General features: G+C 44.6%; 1 protein-coding gene across 2 annotated transcripts in view; it reads right to left on the reverse strand.

Moving 5' to 3' along the window:
* The window catches only part of PPARG (peroxisome proliferator activated receptor gamma), a 111,280-nt gene that overhangs the window by 41,626 nt on the left and 47,651 nt on the right, over positions 1-22,003 (reverse strand). For both annotated transcript variants that reach the window (XM_045023286.1, XM_045023285.1), the window contains 2 exons: positions 4,105-4,332; positions 1,436-1,605 (listed from right to left, as the gene is read on the reverse strand). In XM_045023286.1, coding sequence (XP_044879221.1) covers positions 1,436-1,605; positions 4,105-4,324 — 390 coding nt within the window. In that variant the 5' untranslated portion in view covers positions 4,325-4,332. The remainder of the gene's footprint in view (positions 1-1,435; positions 1,606-4,104; positions 4,333-22,003) is intronic.

Below are 22,003 nucleotides of genomic sequence, written 5' to 3' on the forward strand. Positions count from 1 at the left end.
TTGGAATTGGAAAAGGTTCATAAAAAAGGGCAACAAAAACGATTAGGGGTATGGAATGGTTGCTGCCTGAGGAGAGATTAATAAGACTGGGATTTTTCAGCTTGGAGAAGAGATAACTAAGGGGGGATCTGATAAAGGTCTATAAAATCATGACTGGTGTGGAGAAAGTAAATAAGGAAGTGTTATTTACTCCTTCTCATAACACAAGAACTAGGGGCCACCATATGAAATTAACAGGCAGCAGTATTAATATGCAGTGTTTTTTCACACAATGCACAGTCAACCTGTGGAACTCCTTGCCAGAGGATGTTGTGAAGGCCAAGACTATAACAGGGTTCAAAAAAGAACTAGATAAATTCATGGAGGATAGGTATATCAAGGGCTACTAGCCAGGATGGGCAGGGATGGTGTCCTTAGCCTCTGTTTGGCAGAAGCTGGGAATGGGTGACAGGGGATGGATCACTTGATGATTACCTGTACTGTTCATTCCCTCTGGGGCACCTGGCATTGGCCACTGTTGGAAGACAGGATACTGGGCTAGATGGACCTTTGGTCTGACCCAGTATGGCTGTTCTTATGTTCTTATGCATATTTGTGTGGACACATAAAGAAGGTATGATTGCAAAGGTCACTTGATACCACATGTGAAAAGAGGTGAGCATTGGGGTTTGTATATCACATTTTAGCTATTATTTAAACAATGTTTCTCCTTTCCCTCCCCCTCACCTCCTTTCATAACTCAGTGCTGGTTTCATAGTGTGGCTTCTCCTTGTACTGTATGAAAAACTGTAATAAAATAATTTTAAAAAAACCTATCCAGGCTTGCTAAACAAAAACCAAAACAAACAAACAAAATCTCCGCTCCTAGAGCAAAGACCAAATGCATGGGAGAGCTAACTGAGAAACTTTGGATTCAGAGCACATTTGGGAAAGACTCTCTATTTCTGAGAATTCACAGAGTTCACAGCTAATCCACATGCTAACTGACATTAGTGATAAGCACAGGAGAAATCCTGGAGGAATAAAATGATGCACCATCTGTCAGGGTCAGAGAAATAGCTGGGTTAAAACTAAAGGGGACATTACTAAGTTAGCCAAACTTATATTAATTAGGACAGAAAATATACAATTTCATTCCTGGAGAAAAGGAAGAACAATGGTGAATCTACTACTCTACACACATTCAGTGTTAGAACAGTTCTACTTGACACAGCTGATATGTTAATTCCATGGCCATTGGACCTTCAGCATATCCAAATAGTGTTGCTGTCCATTAATACTCTATACAAATCAGTAGAATGGAATTTTTTTTCTAGGAACATTCAGCTGCACAGCTAAGGTGACCAACCGGGAATACCTGGCAGCAGTGAAGAAATGAGAACATGGAAATGATAGAATGTTCTTATTTCAGGCAGACATTATTGGGACAACCCACCTTACAACCTTCGCATGCATGCACGCCATAATGAAATCCAGAAGCTTTGTCTCCACATACTCTGCATTCTATAGCCATGAGAGAATTGGAGGTCTCTTCAGGAGGTTTATTGTACAACTGAACTTTTTCTGAAAAATAAGGTGGGGAAGGAGGCTCCATTTTGATTGCACCTGCATATGTAAGAGATTTTAAAAGATTAATTTATCATCTGTTTAAAAGGTACAATAAGATGTGAAGAAATAGTGACCAATACTTTCATTATAACTAACAACCCCAGTAAATAGGGCCAAAAATTCTCTGTCCTGTTTAATTGTAACATAATGATAAACAGCTGTAAATATTAACTCTTTAAAAGGCTACAAGCCACAAGGAGCCATCTAGTAGATTGTGAATGAGGCTGAACAATCTTGAAGATGGCAGGGTCTGGTGCAGAAACGGGGCTATTGATCCAGTCTTTAGATTGATAGTGCAGAGTTGGTTGAGGTTGGGGACATCATTGTCCTCCATAGTGGGGACTTCATATTTATTCCCTGACATAGTAGCCTTCCATGAATCTTCCTCCGTCCCTCACTCTGCAAAGAGTGTGTGGTACTTACTACAAGTTTAGGGCAGCAGTAGCTCTGGGAGGCAGGGATTGGAATCCCTAACAAGGTCTAAAAAACAGCTACTCACTTGAGCTACTCATTTGGATAATTTGGTCAAAAAAAATTGTGCTGGTGTTATAGAGCCACTTCAGCTCTTAAGAAACTTAACTCTGTATTGGGAAATATAGTTCAACCGCAGAGGCAGGTTACTGTTACATCTGACACTTCTGAAAATTACTAATTAAAGTGCCCTTTATAATTTTAAAAAAGTTTAGCAAATTCAAACAAATATAGCAACTCTTCATCAACCTATAGAGTTGGACATAAAAATGAAGCATTGATTTTACTAGATTATAAACTCATAGCAATATTACATTCCAGGAATAGGGAAACAGAACAACAAAGCAATAAAGATAATATAACGATAAAGTAAAAGCTTTCTTTTCAGTGGCAAACCCAGTATATGCTGTATGGATTAGGCTCACATTCATCAAGCTAAGTGTGTTACTACTTTCTTTCCTAAGAGTTACCAAGGCTGTGATAATCTTCTCATAATGGTATATTTCCTATTCTCCTAATCCAATAAACAATCATCTTTGTGGTGCTGTATCTTTGCATGAAGCCTTGTCTGTGTGATTCCATTTTGCCTGCATCTTGTTTGTCTTATGTGCTTTAGTGACAATGAATGTCTATGTTGTGCACAGACATCTCTTATCTGTCAGCTTCTGCTCACTGTGGGGTAAGCCGTTACTTGCTGGTATTGTAAAATAAAAGATGCCAATTGTTTCCCACAAAAGTCAAACAAGTACCTTTTTCTCTCCCTGCATGGAGCAGACTCATGCCTACTGTTACTTTTGCACTTTACTTTGTGTGTTTACTGTTCGCATTATGTAAAATCTCTAGGGATGAATCCAGTCTCCAGTGCCATGCCACAGTAACTTTGATGGGTGCTGGGATGATCAATGGGAAGGGGCAGAGAGGGGTAAGAGGGCAGGAGTCCAACCCCAGGCTACAGAGAGACAGCCTATTGGCTGGAGTAGTTTCTGCTTCCCTAGCAGGTCCTTTAGAGGAAGTGGAGAGGGGCTGAAGGATATATGTGTGGATGGATGAACTAGAGAACTTGCACGTTGACAAATCTTCCAGCCCCTCCTTCAAAACACTCCTGTGTGTTGCTGTGCAAAGACCCTTTGGGGTGCAAGTCCCTGTACCCCCCGTTTTGAAGAGTCCTCCAAATCTTGCTCCCCAGAGCACAGTAGGACCTACCAGTTCTGCTGCCAAGGGCTTCTTGTGCACTTAGGGCAGCATTTGCCACTTGATAAATAATTAATTATAAAAAGCATAAGAACTGCATTAACAGGAGGCACATGGCCTTAAGCAATTTTTAATACAGTTTTTATGACAGATTTCCAACTCACCTTATAAACAAAAGAGACAAACTTATGTAAATCAGAAACTCTGGATGTTGTTGATAAAGAAGTAAATCATTCTGACATCATTTTAAAGTACCACATGGGGCCGAATCCTAAAGTTCTCTCAGGGAAGTCAATGAACATTTGCCTGGCCCATTGGCCTAAAAGATCAGTGGTATGATTGTCAGCGGGAGTGCGTTAACCATGTCCTTAGGGACAAGTCACCTCCCTTCCAGATGGGAAAAGTTCCATTTGGGATTTTATTCATAATTGTGAAGCTAGGGGCTGCTTTGTTTACATGCAACAATACAAAGTGAACACTCACAAAACTCCAAGGGCCTGTCTACATTAGGAATATCTATGTAGTCATACTGGGGCAAATGTCTCTAATGTAGACAAGCTCGAAATCCATGAGCCTGTTAGCCAGCTTGGGATTCAATGGGTGTTCTTAGCATATTATGTAATATGCTAGGAAATGCTAGCCAACTTATAAAATGTAGGACATCTAATTTGCTTGGTTTTTAATAAAGCTTCAAGGACATTTTACTCCAAGGGTATCTGGGAGAGAGGGAGGTTCTGAAACAAATTCTAAAAATTCTTTTGTGGAGGGTACACTTCCCAGAGAGTTAAACAATTCAAATTCGGACAACATGAAAAGTGAAAAGAAACTGCATACTTTGACATTCCTGGAGCTTGATATCATATTTGTAATCAATGGCTGTCTGGTCAGTTCTTGCAAGAGGAATATCTTCATAGTGTGGTGAAGAAATACTAGAAAAATCAACAGTGGTAAAGGGCTTTATGTCGAAGGAATGAGAGTGATCTTCCATGGCAGACAGATCCACTGGGCTAATTCCAAAATTAATGGGCCAAAACGGCATTTCTGTGTCGACCATTGTAATCCCTGAAAGAAAAAAAAGAAAGAAACAGACATTTAAAAAACTGCTTCTTCTCCATCCAATGAGGACTCAGTAGGCTCACATAATTCATGTTACTGTTAGGTGAATAATCTACACACAGATACATACAAGATACATAAAATAATTACTTACTTTAAATTATTAAGAATAGCTAAATGACACATATCCTGTTTTTATATTTTAAAAAATATTTATACCATATGGAGGCCTTCAAGTTCTTACAAAAATGGATATTGCTAATTTAAAGGAACATGGGACATGATTCTCATGTTTCATCATTTTTTACACTTTGGTGGAGTTACTGTTGATTTATACCAAACTACATAAGAGCAGAGTTATGGTGGTTTTGGTCTGCATGGGTTAATTTCTAACATTATCAGGCTCTAAATTGATTTACTAAGTATTCTGCCAGGTTTGAGCATCCAAAATCCTAACAATTTAAAAAAATATAATTTTATGCTATGAAAAATATATTGGATATCAATATTATAGTACAAACAGCAGGTAGGAAGTTTTCAAAAACATCTAAGGGTACGTCTACACTACAAGACTATTTCGAATCTACTTAATTCGAATTTGTGGAATCGACCTTATGAAGTCGAATTTGTGTATCCACACTAAATACACTAATTCGACTGTCTGAGTCCACAGTAACGGGGCCAGCGTCGACTTTGGAAGCGGTGCACTGTGGGAAGCTATCCCACAGTTCCCGCAGTCCCCGCTGCCCATTGGAATGCTGGGTAGAGCCCCCAATGCCTGCTGGGTGAAAAAATGTGTCGAGGGTGGTTTTGGGTAACTGTCATCATTGAACCGTCACTCCCGCCCTCTCTCCTTGACAGCGCCGGCGGGAAATCTGTTCACGCCCTTCTCTGGTCGTTTACAGCTAGGACGCCACAGCACTGCGAGCATGGAGCCCGCTGCGATCATCGCTGCACTTATGGCCGTTGTCAACTCCTCGCACCTTATCGTCCACCTCTTCCACAGTCAGCTGCTGAGAAATCGGGCGAGGAGGCTCCGGCAGCGCGGTGAGGACAGGAAGTCACAGAGTGGCGCAGACCTGTCACAAAGCAGGGTACGCCGCGCAGTGGAGATCATGGCGGCAATGGGTCAAGTTCATGGTGTGGAACGGCGATTCTGGGCACGGGAAACAAGCACGGACTGGTGGGACCGCATAGTGCTGCAGGTCTGGGATGAATCACAGTGGCTGCGGAACTTCAGGATGCGTAAGGGCACTTTCCTTGAACTCTGTGACTTGCTGTCCCCTGCCCTGAAGCGCCAGGACACCCGGATGCGAGCAGCCCTGACTGTGCAGAAGCGAGTGGCCATAGCCCTCTGGAAACTTGCAACGCCAGACAGCTACCGGTCAGTAGCGAACCACTTTGGCGTGGGCAAATCTACTGTAGGGCTTGCTGTGATTCAAGTAGCCCACGCAATCGTTGAGCAACTGTTCTCATAGGTAGTGACCCTGGGAAACGTCCAGGTCGTCATAGATGGCTTCGGCGCGATGGGATTCCCAAACTGCGGTGGGGCTATAGATGGGACTCACATCCCTATCCTGGGACCGGCCCACCAGGCCAGCGAGTACATTAACCGAAAGGGCTACTTTTCTATGGTGCTGCAAGCACTGGTGGACCATAGGGGACGTTTTACCAACATCTACGTCGGGTGGCCGGGCAAGGTTCATGACGCGCGTGTGTTCAGGAACTCTGATCTGTTTAAATGCCTCCAGGCAGGAACTTTCTTCCCGGACCACAAAGTAACGGTTGGGGATGTGCAGATGCCTACAGTGATCCTCGGGGACCCAGCCTACCCGCTAATGCCCTGGCTCATGAAGCCCTATACAGGCGCCTTGGACAGTGAGAAGGAGCTCTTCAACTACCGGCTGAGCAAGTGCAGAATGGTGGTGGAGTGTGCTTTCGGACGTCTCAAGGGGAGATGGCGGAGCTTACTGACTCGCTCGGACCTCAGCGAAAAAAATATCCCCGTTGTTATTGCTGCTTGCTGTGTGCTCCACAATCTCTGTGAGAGCAAGGGGGAGACCTTTATGGCTGGATGGGAGGTTGAGGCCAATCGCCTGGCTGCTGATTACGCTCAGCCAGACAGCCGTGCCGATAGAAGATCCCAGCGGGAAGCGCTGTGCATCCGGGAGGCTTTGAAAGAAAGGTTCCTCAGAGAGCAGGGTAACCTATGACTCTCCAGTTGATTTACAGAGAAGCTGAACCTGAGCCTGTTTCAGTGACTGTTGACTTCGATCTGCGGTTACATACCCCGTTCTCCAGGTTTCCCCCCTTCCAACACACGTTTTAAAATAACTTTAATGGAACACTGATTATTAATAAAGTTTTCTTTAATTATGAATTCCTGTTCAAGGGTTGAAACATGGACGCGGACTGTGGTGGGTACGGTGTGCACTGATGTCCAGACCGCTTCTACACTAGAGGAATGACAGGCTCCTGCTCCTACAGCGGTCTCTGGGGGGAGGACGGTTGCAGGTGGGTGTGCAGGAAGGGGTGGGTTTGCAGGAAGGGGTGAGGGGTGCCGTCTTTGGGACGGAGTTTGGATGCAGGCTCTGGACTGGGGGTTGGGGCGTAGGAAGGGGTGAGGGGTGTGTGGGAAGGGTGAGTATGTGTCCGTGGATGAGGGCTCTTGCTGGGGCTCAGGGCATCGGAGAGGCTCGTGGCTAGGGGGGAAGGGCATGGTAAGGGCAGCCTGCCTTGCCATTTGTGGATGGCAGGCGCTAGGACCCTGGGGCAGCATACACCTCACAGACTGACCCGGGGCAGCATTCACCTCACAGAATGACCCTAGTGCCTAGTGACTGCAGTCTGTGTGTGTCCTGCTGTTGATCCTGCCCCCAAGTCTGTACCCTGGTAATGGAGGCTGTCCTATGCAATTAAAAAACCCCTCCCCCCCCTTCACACAAAGTCTTCTGACAAGGAAAACGTGACGGAAACAGTGAATAACAACAAACTACTTTTAATACTCAACTACACAGTGGGGGGATGAAACTTGGATTTGGGACTGGGTGATCCAGGAAGGGAAGCACTTCTCATACTTTAGGGAATGAGAGCTGTTTGGTACATGAGCGCTCTGCTGGGGTGGAGTGACAGTTTTCACGGCCCCTAGTGCCCCTCCTTCTTGTGATTTTTGGTGAGGGGGGGACAGGACTTTGTGGCGGGGGAAGGCGGTTGCAGATACAGTTCAGGGGGGCTCTCTGCTCCTGCCTGCGGTCCTGCAGAACATCTACAAGGCGCCGGAGCGTGTCCGTTTGCTCCCTCATTAGCCCAAGCAGCGTTTGAGTCGCCTGCTGGTCTTCCTGCCGCCACCTGTCCTCCCGTTCGCTGTGTGAGCGCTGGTGCTGACATAGGGTCTCCCTCCACTGTCTCTGCTCGGCCGCCTCGGCTCTGGAGCAAGCCATCAGTTCCGAGAACATGTCGTCCCTAGTCTTTTTCTTTCGCCGCCTAATCTGCGCCAGCCTCTGTGAGGGGGATGCCGGGGCAGTTCGTGAAAGAGCCGCAGCTGTGTGATGGGAAAAAGGAAGTGATTTCCTTGAAAAGATACATGTTTGCGAACACTGAACACAGTCTAGTCAGTTTCTGTGAACAAGACCATACAGGGCACCTAGTCTCACGAGCTCTCAGGACAAGTTCGAGATTTCGGAATACGCTTTCATTGGCTGCGGTCTTGCACAGGAGATCGGACAAGCGGGGCGGTACAGCTGAATCCGTGTAGCAGCCAGGCCTGGTAAGCACTACACTATAGGCTGCTTAACAGTTAATGGATAGCTGTACCCTCCCGCTGAAGGCAATCTGTAAAGCATAAAGTCTGACCCTGTTCCAGCCCCTCGCGGCTGTGCACGGGAAAGATCACTGTATGCTTTTCCTCTGTGGCCTCCAACACGTGGCTGTTAAACGAAGGTCATTGCTATGCAAAGTAAAAGTCAAGCATTCACAATAGTAACAGTACACTAATTGCCCTAATTAGATGCAGCAGTCGCCGAACGAGATTACCCTGAGGTGGGTCACTCGGAGAGAGAGAGAGCGGATGCTGCTCGAATCCCTGCACAGACCAGGACCGTACGCTGCAATGCTGGTGGAGGCAATGATTCCGCTGTACATTAGGATGGCCTGGCGCGGAAGAGTGTGCTTCCACGGAGCACCAAATAAGGCACCTCTCCCCAGGAACCTCCTGCGGAGACTTTTCGAGCTGCTCTCCGAGAGCTTCGTGGAACTGTCCCAGGAGGATTTCTGTTCCATCCCTATATGTGTGGACCTTCTCTTTATATAGTTTGTTAAGGAAAAGTTTTTATATAGTTTTTACATATTTTTTATTCCTGTTTTTTAAAAAATAAATGTTTCCATGTTTATAACACTTACCGACTGATCCTTCCCCTGATTCTGAGTCCGGGTTAACGGCCGGGGAGGGTTGGTAGGGGATCTCTGTGAGGGTGATGAAGAGATCCTGGCTGTCGGGGAAAGCGGTATTGTAAGCGCTGTCGCCTGCGTCGTCCTCCACAAACCCTTCCTCATCTTCCCCATCGGCGAACATCGCCGAGGAACTGCCCCTCGACACTATCCCATACTCAGAGTCCACGGTCACTGGTGGGGCAGTGGTGGCAGACCCACCTAGAATGGCATGCAGTGCCTCGTAGAAGCGGCATGTCTGGGGCTGTGCTCCGGAGCGTCCGTTTGCCGCTCTGACTTTTTGGTAGCCTTGTCTCAGGTCCTTGATTTTCACGCGGCACTGCGTTGTATCCCGGCTGTATCCTCTGTCTCTCATGGCTTTGGAGACCTTCTCGTAGGTCTTTGCATTCCGTTTGTTGGAGCGCAGCTCCGAAAGCACAGACTCATCGCCCCACACAGCGATCAGATCCAGGACTTCACGGTCTGTCCATGCTGGGGACCTCTTTCTATTCTGGGATTGCATGGACTCCTCTGCTGGAGAGCTCTGCATCGTTGCAGGTGCTGCTGAGCTCGCCCCGATGTCCAACCAGGACATGAGATTCAAAGTGCCCAGACAGGAAAAGGAATTCAAATTTTCCCGGGTCGTTTCCTGTGTGGCTGGTCAGAGAATCCAAGCTTGGACTGCTGTCCAGAGCGTCAACAGAGTGGTGCACTGTGGGATAGCTCCCGGAGCTAGTAAGTTCGATTTGCATCCACACCTAGCCTAATTCGAGATAGCCATGTCGAATTTAGCGCTACTCCCCTCGTCGGGGTGGAGTACCGAATTCGAACTAAAGAGCCCTCTAGGTCGAATTAAACGGCTTCCTAGTGTGGACGGTTGAGCAGTTAATTCGAATTAACGCTGCTAAATTCGATTTAAAGTCCTAGTGTAGACCAGGCCTAAGTGATTAAATCCCATTGAAGGAACTTTGAAAATTTTACCCTACATCCTCACAACCATAGCTCGAAGAAACTTCTTATTATGAGTTTCCATACCCCACTATGTTTCTGGGTCTCCACATTTTCTCTTAAGTTTTAATAAGAAAGGCCCAAATCAAAAGTCTAAATGTGTATAAGCCCTAAACAAATTGATATTTAGTTCTCAGTCCAAAAACCTGCAGTTTGTCCTCTTCCTATCACGTGCTGAACCAAATTCCTTGATTTCAACACCTTTGAATTCCAAAGAAGTTAGAATTCCAATCTGAATTTTGCACACTGGGCCCTATCTCTACTTTTTAGTGAGTTATAAAAAAATCTTTAGATTAAAATTAGAATGAACATCATGAAATTACAATAAAGTAGTCAGCATGGTATTTCATTTGGACTTGAGACTCATTAAAGTATATAGACTTTAAACTTTTATGTAATATGAACTTGTTTGACTTGGTTTACTTTGAACCAACTAATACTACTCTGTCATGCTGCCAAAAAGTCTGTTGCTACAAAATGGATATCATGGGTGCCGCTCTTCAATTTAGAGGAAACAATATGTGTTTCCCAGATTGTTATTCTTTGCTGATGAAGGCTGCTAGTTTTGCAGGTCTCACAGACCCACCTGCTTGCCTTTCTGTACAGCAAGCACTGACAGTATGTTTATGCTTCTTACTCCTAAACATTAGATGAGAGGGGAAATGGTGTAACAGTAACTGATACAGAAAGAAGTGCCCTCCTAACAGCAGGTGTTCAAGGATGAATACCTAGGAAACTCCTTAGCAGTTTCCCCAATTCCTTCCCCCAAAGTCTTACAAATTGCATGGGATAGGTATATGGACCCTGATTCTACTCTCAGTGAAAGCACGATTGTGCCAATGGTAAACAAAGGATTTCTGACTAATTTCTCCAAGCCAGAAAAACCTTCTGAATATATAGGCCTGGCTGTCAAAATGTTTAATTGGTTTTAAATGGTTCCCACAAAAATGTATTCTTCTTTCAGTGTGTATATGATCTATACATGGAAATCTATCTTCAGATCAATAGGGGCATTCTATCTTCATTTTAGTTACACAGATTTCCAGATAAAAGCATAAAAATAGTCCAATGAAAAGAATGATCACTTGTTTGTTTGGCTACCTGACATTTTTTTCTTAGTTATAAATCCATTCCTTTAATCATTCCTGCCCACCTCAAAAAACCATTAACACATGCTTAGGGCCCTACCAAATTCACAGTCCATTTTGGTCAATTTCATGGTCATAGGATTTTAAAAATCGTAAATGTCATGATTTCAGATATTTAAATCTGAAATTTCACCGTGTTGTAACTGTAGGGGTCCTGACACAACTCTGAAGGCAGCAACATAGAAGTAACGGTAGCATAGTATCCTTACTTCTGCACCCTGCTGCTGCTGGGGTGCTGCCTTCAGAGCTGGGTGCTTGGCGGCAGCCACCACCCAGCTCTGAAGGCAGCACAGAAGTAAGGGTGGCAATAGGACGACCCCCCTAAAATAACCTTGTGACACCCCTCCATGACCTTTTTTTGGGTCAGGAGCCCCAATATGAGAAACACTGGTCTCCCTGTGAAAACTGGTCTTTTGTGTACTTTTACCCTATACCGGGGATCGGCAATGTTTGGCACGCAGCCTGCCAGGGTAAGCCCCCTGGCGGGATGGGCCAGTTTGTTTACCTGCTGCATCTGCCGCATGTGGCCGCAGTTCACCGCTCCAGGCCAATGGGGGCTGCGGGAAGCGGCATAGGCCAAGGGATGTGCTGGCCGCCGCTTCCCGCAGCCCCCATTGGCCTGGAGCAGCGAACCGCAGCCAGTGGGTGCCATGATCAGCTGAACCTGCGGACACGGTAGGTAAACAAACTGGCCCGGCCCACCAGGGAGCTTACCCTGGCAGGCTGCGTGCCAAAGGTTGCCGATCCCTGCCCTATACCATACAGATTTCACGGGGGAGACCAGATTTCACAACCCGTTTTTCATGGATGTAAATTTGGTAGGGTCCTACACATGCTTAACTTCAGCTGCATGCTAACTCTATCTCTATTCAGCAAAGTACTTAAGCACTGAAGATAATGAGATTTAAGCACATGCCTAAAATTAATGGGATTTAAGCACATGCTTAAAATTAAGCACAAATGTAAGAGATTTGCTGAACAGAGATAAGCTCATGCATGTGCTTAAAGATAAGGATATGCTTAAGGGCATCACTTGAATCAGGGCATATGTACATAGAACTGCCATCGAACTGTTGCATGCATGATTGAGGTTAGTGTTCAATAGAAAGGATTAAAATAAACTCCAAAGTCTCCACGTACCATTCATAAGTAATGCAAGAATATTCACACAATTTTAAGGGGGCACTACATAGTACTTTCAAGCTAAAGAGCTTCAGTTTGCAAATTGCTACAAGCTAATCAAATTTAACAGTAGCTATATTTTTATGCTGTAACACAGTACATAGGCATCTCCTGAATTTAGGAAAGCAAGACAAGGATTTAGTTTTATGAATGTGACCATTCTCAAAATAAGACCACATGTGCTACCAAAACAGACCAGCTTCTATGTTTGATGACAATCCTGGCCTGTGTGCCATTTCCTTTTTGTCACATTTTGAGATCTCAATAGGAGAATACTCCTTACTCTTATAAACAGCTCTAGGGTTCATAGACCAAAAAGCATATATGGTTCAAGAAAGAGGCTGCTCTTTCAAAAAATCTAATAAATATGTGATGTGTACAAATATTTCAGGACTGAAGATACCGCATTCATGCCCCCTGAATTGCTTCTTTAGTTTTCCTTGTGTGCGTAAAATTTCTCATCCTCCATGAATATAAAGATGAGTCACATGCATTCATGATACACGACTACCAATGCAAACTTACTACTATGTTGAAAAATGCACATGATTATCCACTGACTGGCTGTAGTGCAGTGTTTCTCAGTTGGTGAGGATGGCTTTTCCCACCTCTTCAAGGAAAGGTCAAAACTAGGGTGACTATATTTCCTTATGCTGAGTATGGGACACCTGGTAAAATTACTCATATTCAAGCGAGTTCAACAGCAATCAAATCAGAACTATGCAGTACAAACGTTCAAATTAACATCAAGTTGACTGAGCCCGTTAAAAAAGAAATACTGTGTAGTTGGATTCTTTTTATATATCTTCTTATCTTTAAGGCTTTAGGATTCACATGGGGAGGGGTGACACACACACACTCCCATAGACCTCTCTCACACAGAGGGGTAACTAACCAACCTGACCCTCCCTGCCCAGCGCTCTCTGCCTTCCATGCCTGGCTGGGCCCCCAGGATGGACCCTCTCCTGGTACGGGATGGACCTGCCTCTCCTGGTACCTGGCGCCATGTCTTCCAAAGGCAATATATGTGGGGGGAGGGGCATGAAGGGTCACATACCCCCTGTGCCCAGATGTCTGTCAGGTTTCATATCAGAACGTGGCCAGCAGCAGCCTTTCGGCACTGTGCAGGAGGGAAAGGATGGGAGCTGCTTCCAGCTGCAGGGGAGGAGGAGGTGGGGAAGGGATGACCTGGCCTGTGTCTTTGCAGAGTTCATCTCTTCCCTTCCCCCACATCCGTGGCTGTAAGTAGCTCCCGTTCCTTCCTGCCCGCACAGTGTTGAAAGGCACCTAACACCTCCAGGCTGCTGCTGGCCACCGACCTAACCCAGCCGCCTCCTGTCCCCTGGCTACAGCATGGGTAGGAAGGGGTTAAGCCCTAAGGATGCATTGTGCACCAGGGCCCAGGGAACCTGCCTGCAGGAGCTTCAGTGAACCAGGCCAGAGAGGTGGCTCAGCAGGGGAGGGTGCCTAGGGGAAGGAGCAGCCCCGCACTCCCTGGGGCCAGGACCCAGGGCAGGTGTGTGTGAAGAAGGTGCTATGGAGGCTGCAGAGCTGGGGCACAAACAGTCTGGAAATCGCTTCCCCCCGCCACTTCAGAGCTTAGCTGAGGGGTGGAGAAGCTTCCCCATTCTAGCGCTGTGTGGGGCTTTGGCACATGCAGTGCTTAGCTCCTCCTGGCCAGTGCGCTGGGCCGGAGGGTCTTGGGCTTTCCCGGGGCACCAGCCCAGCCGGAAGCAGTGGGAGGAAGGAAGGAGCCTGACGTCCAGGCTGTTGATGAGCTTAGTGCTTCGACTAAAGGCTGGTTCTCCACACAGCGCTGTGAGTGGGACATGCCTTGCTGGGGGGGATATGGAAGAGCAGCAGGGCTGCGGGGTATGATGGGGCAAAGCAGGGGGAGGACAGCAAGAGCGGGAGCACGTAAAGGGCCGATGGGTGGGCAGCAGAGGCGACCCATAACCGGCCACTGCCTGGCGCCTGCCTGCAATCACCAGCTACCGCAGCTCACAGCCAGAGCCGGCCAGAAATGGGGCAGAGGACAGGGCTCTGCTGGCCAAGAGCCAGCATGCAGCGGGGGATGCATTGATGGACCAGCAGGGGGAGCAGCTGGCCCCACATGCTGCAGTTTTGCCCCGCCACCAGCCTTGCACACCCACCCCCATTGTCGGCCACTGGACCCGCCCCACTCACCGCTGGTGGGCCGGCAGCTGGCGAGCAGGTATTTGACCAGCAGCAGGCCCTGCCAGTACTGATGAGGGGGGAGACAGAAAATATGGGACAATTTGCCAGTTTTTAAGGAAAAGTCGGGACACCTGCAGGAGGGCTTAAATACAGGACTGTCCCTTTAAAAACAGGACATCTGGTCACTTTAGTCAAAACAAGCCCAGGAATATGCTTTCTTTCTGTTTATGAGAACTTATGCATAGAAAACTCCCTTTAATTTCAAAAGGAATTACATGCACGTGGAGGCTGTAGGATCAGGCCTCTATAAATTCTGGAATGGAAACTTGTAGACAAATAAATGAGAAACATTTCTGACATAAAGCTTAAAAAACCCTAATATTTCTTAGCTAGAACATGTGTTACTTGAGAAATAAAAGTGTTTAGCATTATCCTCAATCTTCATAGCTAATAAGAGAGGGGAAAAAAACCTTGGGAAAATAGGTATTTTCCTTTTATCTGCAGGTAGAAACAGGGATGGTATACCCAGCATATTCCTAGCACAGTCTACCAATACTATCAGAGCACCTTCATAACAAAACATTGTTTCCAGCCCTGAACTATTAACTTCTGCTCATTTTATTAACTTTTAAGGTAAGCAATACAAGTTAAAAGAAGTAGGCATCAATTTTCCCTGAGTATAACGATCATTTAATGTAAAAGGGTGGGCTCCATACAAGCTAGTCTTTTCTGACTATTTGTTTCTTTAATTTTGTCTTTGTTTGTAACACAAAATTTTCTCTGTGTGTTGGGAGGAGGAGAAATAAAATGTTCAAGATTATATCAAAGGAAGGAATTATTTGTACATCAAGAACCAGGGAAGGAAATGAATAGTGCAGGGCTAGGCAACCTGTGGCACGGATGCCGAAGGCGGCACGCGAGCTGATTTTCAGTGGCACTTACACTGCCCGGATCCTGGCCACCAGTCCGGGGGGCTCTACATTTTATTTAATTTTAAATGAATCTTCTTAAACATTTTAAAAACCTTATTTACATTACATACAACAATAGTTTAGTTATATATTACAGACTTATAGAAAGACACCTTCTAAGAACGTTAAAATGTATTACTGGCACACGAAACCTTAAATTAGAGTGAATGAATGAAGACTCGGCACACCATTTCTGAAAGGTTGCCGACCCCTGGAATAGTGGGTGCAAGGATTGGCTACTATAGGTAGCAATTCCTTTTTCACCACTCTTATTTTTGCTACACAAGGGCAGTAAAACCATGGATTATTGGCCATTTACACGCATAAGAGCCTGTAAACGCCACACCCTTTGTAGGTCAATAATACATGTTCTGTACTCAAGATTTCTTCATACAACTAGGAGGTTTCACTAAATCATGCCAATATGCATCTATATTACAGTTGCCTCAAAGGGCCATATTGGTTACTCTGGTGTACAGTAATTGTATCATATACAGTATGTCCAGAGACTGCTGTTTAGATCTAAGGGTCTGATACTTAACTGAAATTGGTGGAACTCCTCATATACGCAAATCATATTAAAAAGGGTTTGCAAGATCAGGCTCTAAATTTCTTATTCTTCTCCTTCCACTGAACACAGCTAATTTTGCCCATGCCATTAGTTCAAATGAACAAGCCACTGACTTAGCCTAATTTGCTTGCACAGTACCTGCAGAATGCAGTGTTTCTATTTCTGTCAGATCAAGTGTGCAAGGGTTCATGAGATTAACGGTTGCACTTACCCACAGCCAGGAAGCATTTATCTCAGGAAGGCAGTATGTCTCCCTGATCTTCCCTACGCTCAGGGGAGAGTACAAACTACTACAGACCTTTAACGTATGCAGCATATTCTCCAACAATATGGCCAGCCAGTTCCATTGGCCAGCATACTGGGGAGGGGATGGAGTGGTGGCTTCTGCCTATTTTTGCCTGTGTCCACTCCACACCCTTTCCAAAGAGTTGTTTCCTGAAAACCATCTTGGTAGCAATCTCCGCACTTCCCCAAGTGCACAGGCTACCATTCTAGCTGGCTCTTTTGCAGGTTGGGCAAGGATTTGGGAGCGGCTCTTTACATTCTCCTCCTACTGCATGGCTGTGTAATTAGCCATAATTGACCCCCTTACCATTATGCACATATGCTGATTTCTGACTTATTGGATGAAAAAATGCAATGTTATCTATCTCAAAAAGTTCAATGCAGCTAAATGAATCTTCAGTGCACTGGTATAAAGTATGCTGTACAGCATAAATATCTCAGGCTTCAAATCTATCACAGGAGGTGTTTTGTTTTGTGCCCTGTATGGCTGTTTTTGTATTAGAGCCACATCTATTAAAGAGTTAAGAACAGAAAAAATAGCTAATCTCTGATGACCCCAGAGGCAGAATGATTACAAACATTTCAGAATTATTCACTGTTTCAGATTTGCTCATTATTTTATCTCAAAATCCAAGCAGCAGTGAGTTGTTCATCATGTTTGAAAATTAAGAATCCTGTTCACACCCGGGAGCTGAACACGGTTTGGTCGTTATTTTAATTGCCTGATGACTTAGTACAAGGATACTCAGTTTATTTCAGTAAAATTATCGTTACACATATGAACATTAGAAACAAGGTGAATTCTACCAACGGATGGTAAACTGAACAAAAAATTACGAGTGATAATGTCAACCTCATATTTATATGACCACTGAACTCCAAAATGTTTGTTAGTACTATCTGATATTTGTTTGACAATTAATTTATGAAGACACATAACTATATTTAATTTTTCTTACTTTTTTGTCTTAATTTTTTCCCAATAAAAATCAATTAAAAAGGGTTTTACTGCAGCCTTTTTAATAGCTCTGAGTCATTTTTCCATCAACTAACAATGACTTGAGGACAACTTTATCAGTCAGATCCTCTGGAATTCTGGGGCACTGTCATAAAGCTCACAGAATCTTGTGTGGCCCTCCAGGCAACACGAATATTTGTCATTAAGTGGTGCAAATTTTGATTTGTAGAAATTTGTTCTCAGCCAGTACAGGGCTGTGGTAGCAGAGGCAATACCACTTGCACAAAGACAAATGAAAATGCTCACACATTCAATCATAATAAAGACTAGAAGTGAAAGGGAGAGTGCTATGAAGTAACTAATTTATACACCAGGAAGTAAAATGAGGCACATGAACTCATCTGACATTTGCTTGATTGAGCTGTCAGTCTCTATAACATTAGGAACAGCCTGGATGACAATCTACAGTTGATTTGGTGTGACTGAGGAAAGCAGTCATTCACTCACTCTAAGAAATTCCATTCAACAAGAACTACAAATAAAATCAGTTTAAAATTTCTTATGAGGGCAATTCAATGTTTCTATATTAAGCCAACAGTAAATAGAAGATATAAAATAAGAGATTACCATGGTATGAAAAACATCTTGGATCACAAACTACCCCTTACTATAAAACAATGCTTACTCTCAGTTAACCTGAAAGGCTTGTTGCACTGCATTCTACACATTCTCTTTCCAAACAGACAAAGCTATCAAAATGTGACCCTAGAGCTGTTTAATGAAGTAGCCAGAACATCCTACCCTAATACAGGTTACACAAAAACAGAAGAGGAAAAATACGAAAAACCTCTGGGACTTGCAAAGAGTATATTAAAAACTAGCTGGTTGTACATATAGATAATTATATACAAATACAAATACACAGACACACACATATACATATATTGATTAAATTAATATAGTTGTAATTTTTAACTGAAATATATTTCATGTAGCAGTTTGCATTTCACTTCATATGTCTAATATATATTTTATAAAGTAAATGGATAAGCAGCAACCCTCAGAAGTTAATGGGAATTCTGTCAATGACTTCAATAGGAGCAGGAGCAGGTGCTCAATGAAATCATTTGACATATGTAGAGAGTTACAGTTTAAATGGTCCCTCTTTCTTTATGAGAGAGCCACAGTCATTCTTAGCCTTTAATGAGTATTTAGAGCTTGTGAAAAGTGTCAGTTTTGCATCTCTTCATATTTAATTCCTTTAGCCACACAACAGGAGCAATACAAGCTTTCACACATCACCCTGCCAACACTCCTCCACTCTATCTGCAGGCACCATCTCCTATGAAGTAAAGGGCCTCATTATTTTCATAGGGGGAGAGAGAATGAGGCAGAAGACTGCAGGAAAAGAAAGGATGGTTAAAGCAGTTGAATGCCACATAGAAGAATTCAGTTCTATCCTTGCCTCTGACATAGAGTTACTATCTGGTGCTGGGCAAGTCACTTAAGCCAAAATTTTTGCAAGTGTTCACTAATTCTGTGTTTCTTGTTTTCTGGGTCCCCAACTAAGACAGCTGGGGCCAGATTTTCAGATGTGCAATGTATGCACAGCTATAACCAAAGTTAATGGGAGCTATAGATACTGAACCATTCTGGAAACAAGGTAGTGTAGTCTGGAGAAAATGCGTACACACTTGGAAAACAGGTGTTCTTGTGTTCTGATCATAGTTTTTCTACTGAGTCACTGTATGGCCTTGAGAAAGTTACTTTGCCTTTCTGCCTCCATTTCTGCATCTACAATATGGTGATACCAATATTTTGTATGGGTCTGATTTACCCATCTGTAAAACAGGGATAATAATATCGCTGTTTTCCTATTATTTGTCTTGTCTATTTAGCCTGCACACTCTTTGGCCAGGGACTGTCTCACACCATGCATTTGTACAGTGCCTAGTACAATTGGGCCCTGAACTTGTTCAGGGCCTCGAGAAACTACCATAATAATAGTGATATATAAAGTTGTTCATTGCTGCCTCTTATCAGCATAGCAGGCTTTACCTATACAGTAATATTTGTACGAGAAAATAAAGGCCTTTAGTTTGGGAAATAGCAAATTACACATATTTTTTCTATACCTTGAACAATAAATGGAACATAGCGAAGTATTTTAAGCTATAATTTTAAAGCAACTACTGCATGCAATCTTGATTCCTCTTAATTCTAATAATCTGCCTTTCTGAAGCTGAGACTAAAAGACTTCACAATAAAGGACCATTACTATTTTGTGCTCTCTTGCTGCAGTGTCAGTAGAGGGAGCACAATATAACTAATAAACCAATCTAGAACTCTGCTGACACCGTCAACGATGCTGTTACACAAACAAGAAAGTACATCAAAAAAAGCCCTCTTGGCTACTGCTCTATGAATATCAATGTTTCACAAAATCACTGAAGAAAGAAATTTTATTTGTAAAGTTCAGTAAGGTTCAAGCTGAACTAGTCAAATTAAAAGTGAAAAGTTGTAAAGAATACTTTCAAAATCTCATAACAGGTTTTTAGAGTGACTCTTGGATGTGTAAGCATGTGTGAGAGAGAGAAGGGAATCTATTTTTGGATTCACGCACCCTGTTCATAGTTTTGGTAAAGTAGCTGGGAGAGTCTGGGAGTGTAATTTATATTGATGAAGTATGTATTGAATTATATTATATTTATTGGCATTCAACATGGTAATTTAAAGAAGTCATTCAGACAGCAAATTAGAAGTTAGGAACTGCTATGATGGTGGTGAAAATTAGGTTTGCTTTAGTTAAGTAATGAACCAAGGGTCACCAACCTTTCTGCACTACAAACTTAAATGCTCTTCCCTGAGAATCCAGTACTACCTTTTAACATCCCTCCTCTGGAACTGTGTACTGAGTAGTGATGAAATCACCTCGGCATGCACCTTAGAAGATGTAAGGTGCACTGTTCTGTTGTCTAAAGTGGGCTTGCCATTTTTATCATCAAGTGTGTGTTCTTAAATAATAAAATATCTAAGAGACTAAAAAGTGAGGGTCACTGAAGAACACAGAAGTCAGACTTTAGGAGGGTTTTCAAGTATGAGGGAAGTTAGAATTAAAGTGAGATGTGACGAGAAAAGGCGAAATAAAGGATTGGTTTATTTTTTAATTTACTTGTACAGCCAACTCAACAAAACGCACTTAACATTCCCTAGTAAATCCTGGGTCAAATTCAATCCTAGTGTAAATAATGACTTCAGCATAGCTGCTTTTAACTCCAACACCAAACACAAAATCCTGAGAAAAGATCATATTCTATCCTCTTATAGGGCTTGATCCTACAAGGTGCTGAACAGTATGCCTCCAATCCAGCAAATCATTTAATCATAAACTTGGAGTGCAGTAGTCTGGAAAGACTGTTTTTTGAAAGCTAGCTGGCAGTACCAAAAGATGCAACACAGGTACCTAGCTTAATTTTGAAAAGAGAAATAAACATTCCACATAAAACGAAAGAAGCCATACTTTTTGTGCTTCTAGACCCTGTCACATGTTTATGTAGGGAAGGAATGCAACATATAGGGTTACCAACTTTCTAATCACACAAAACCGAACATGCTTGCCCTGCCCTGCCCCTTTCCTGAGGCCCCGCCCCTGGCCTGCCCCTTCTCCAAGGCCCTGCCCCTGCTCACTCCATTTCCCCCCCCCCATCATTTGCTCTCCCCCACCTCATTCACTTGCTCATTTTTACCCGGCGGGGGCAGAAGGTTGGGGTATTGGAGGGGGTGAGGGCTCCGGCAGGGGGTGCAGGCTCTGGGGTGGGTCTAGAAATTAGGGGCAGTGGGTTGGGGTGCGGGCTCTGGGGTGGGGCTGGGGATGAGGGGCTTGGGGTGTAGGAGGAGACTCCAGGCTGGGGGGTGGAGCTGAGGGGTTTCGAGTGTGGGAGGGGGCTCTGGGCTCAGGCAGGGAGTTGAGGTGTGGCGGGAGTATAACTCTGGGCTGGGGATGTGGGTTCCAGGGGGCCAGAAATGAGGGGTTTAGGATGTGTGAGGGGGCTCTGGGTTGGAGCAGGGGTGCATGAGGGGGAGTGCAGGCTCCAGGAGGGAGTTTGGATGCAGCAAGAGCATCAGGACCAGAGAAAGGGTGTAGAAGGGAGTGCAGGGTGCAGATTCTGAGAGGGAGTTTGGGTGTGGGAGGGGGCTCCATGCTGAGGAGAGGGGTTGGGGTGTGGGCTCTGCACAGCGCTTACTTTGGGGGCTCCCTGAAGTGGCAACATATCCTTCGGCTCCTAGGCATGGGGGCGGCCAAACAGCTCTGTGTGGTGCGTGCTGCCTTCGCACGCAGGCACCGCCCCCACAGTTCCCATTGGCTGTGGTGCCTGACCAATTGGAGCTGCGGAGCTGGCGCATGGGGTGGGGCAGCACATGGAGCCTCCTGGCCGCTCCTGTGCCTCGGAGCCAGAGGGACATGTCACCACTTCCGGGCACCACATGGAGCCAGGTAAGTAGGCTGGCAGCCCCGCCAACTGGACTTTTAACAGCCCAGTCAGAGCCGCCAGGGTCCCTTTTTGACCATGTGTTCAGATAAAAAACCAGACACCTAGCAACCCTATAAAGATCTTAAAGATATACATACTAGAAGTTTGGTACAAGAATTGAATTGGACAACCCTCATTACGTTCACTGTACCCAAATAATTTCTACATCCAGATCCATAAGACAGTGAACTTCCCAAATCAAATACATTTATAGAAGCAAAGGGTAAAATTTTGCCTTATGAAGGGGAAGAAGGATAATGTTCCCCTGCCACAAGTATCTATTGGGTTTCTGGGAACCGGGCGGGTGGAAGCCCGCCCAATGCTAAAGGATCTCCTCCCCAGCCTAAGGGGAGGATCTACAGGACCTCAGAAACCCACTAATTTCGGGGGACAACTAATAAAAGAACAGGGACAGGAGT

This window comes from Mauremys mutica, chromosome 7 (assembly GCF_020497125.1).
Source record: "Mauremys mutica isolate MM-2020 ecotype Southern chromosome 7, ASM2049712v1, whole genome shotgun sequence".
Taxonomy (NCBI): domain Eukaryota; kingdom Metazoa; phylum Chordata; order Testudines; family Geoemydidae; genus Mauremys; species Mauremys mutica.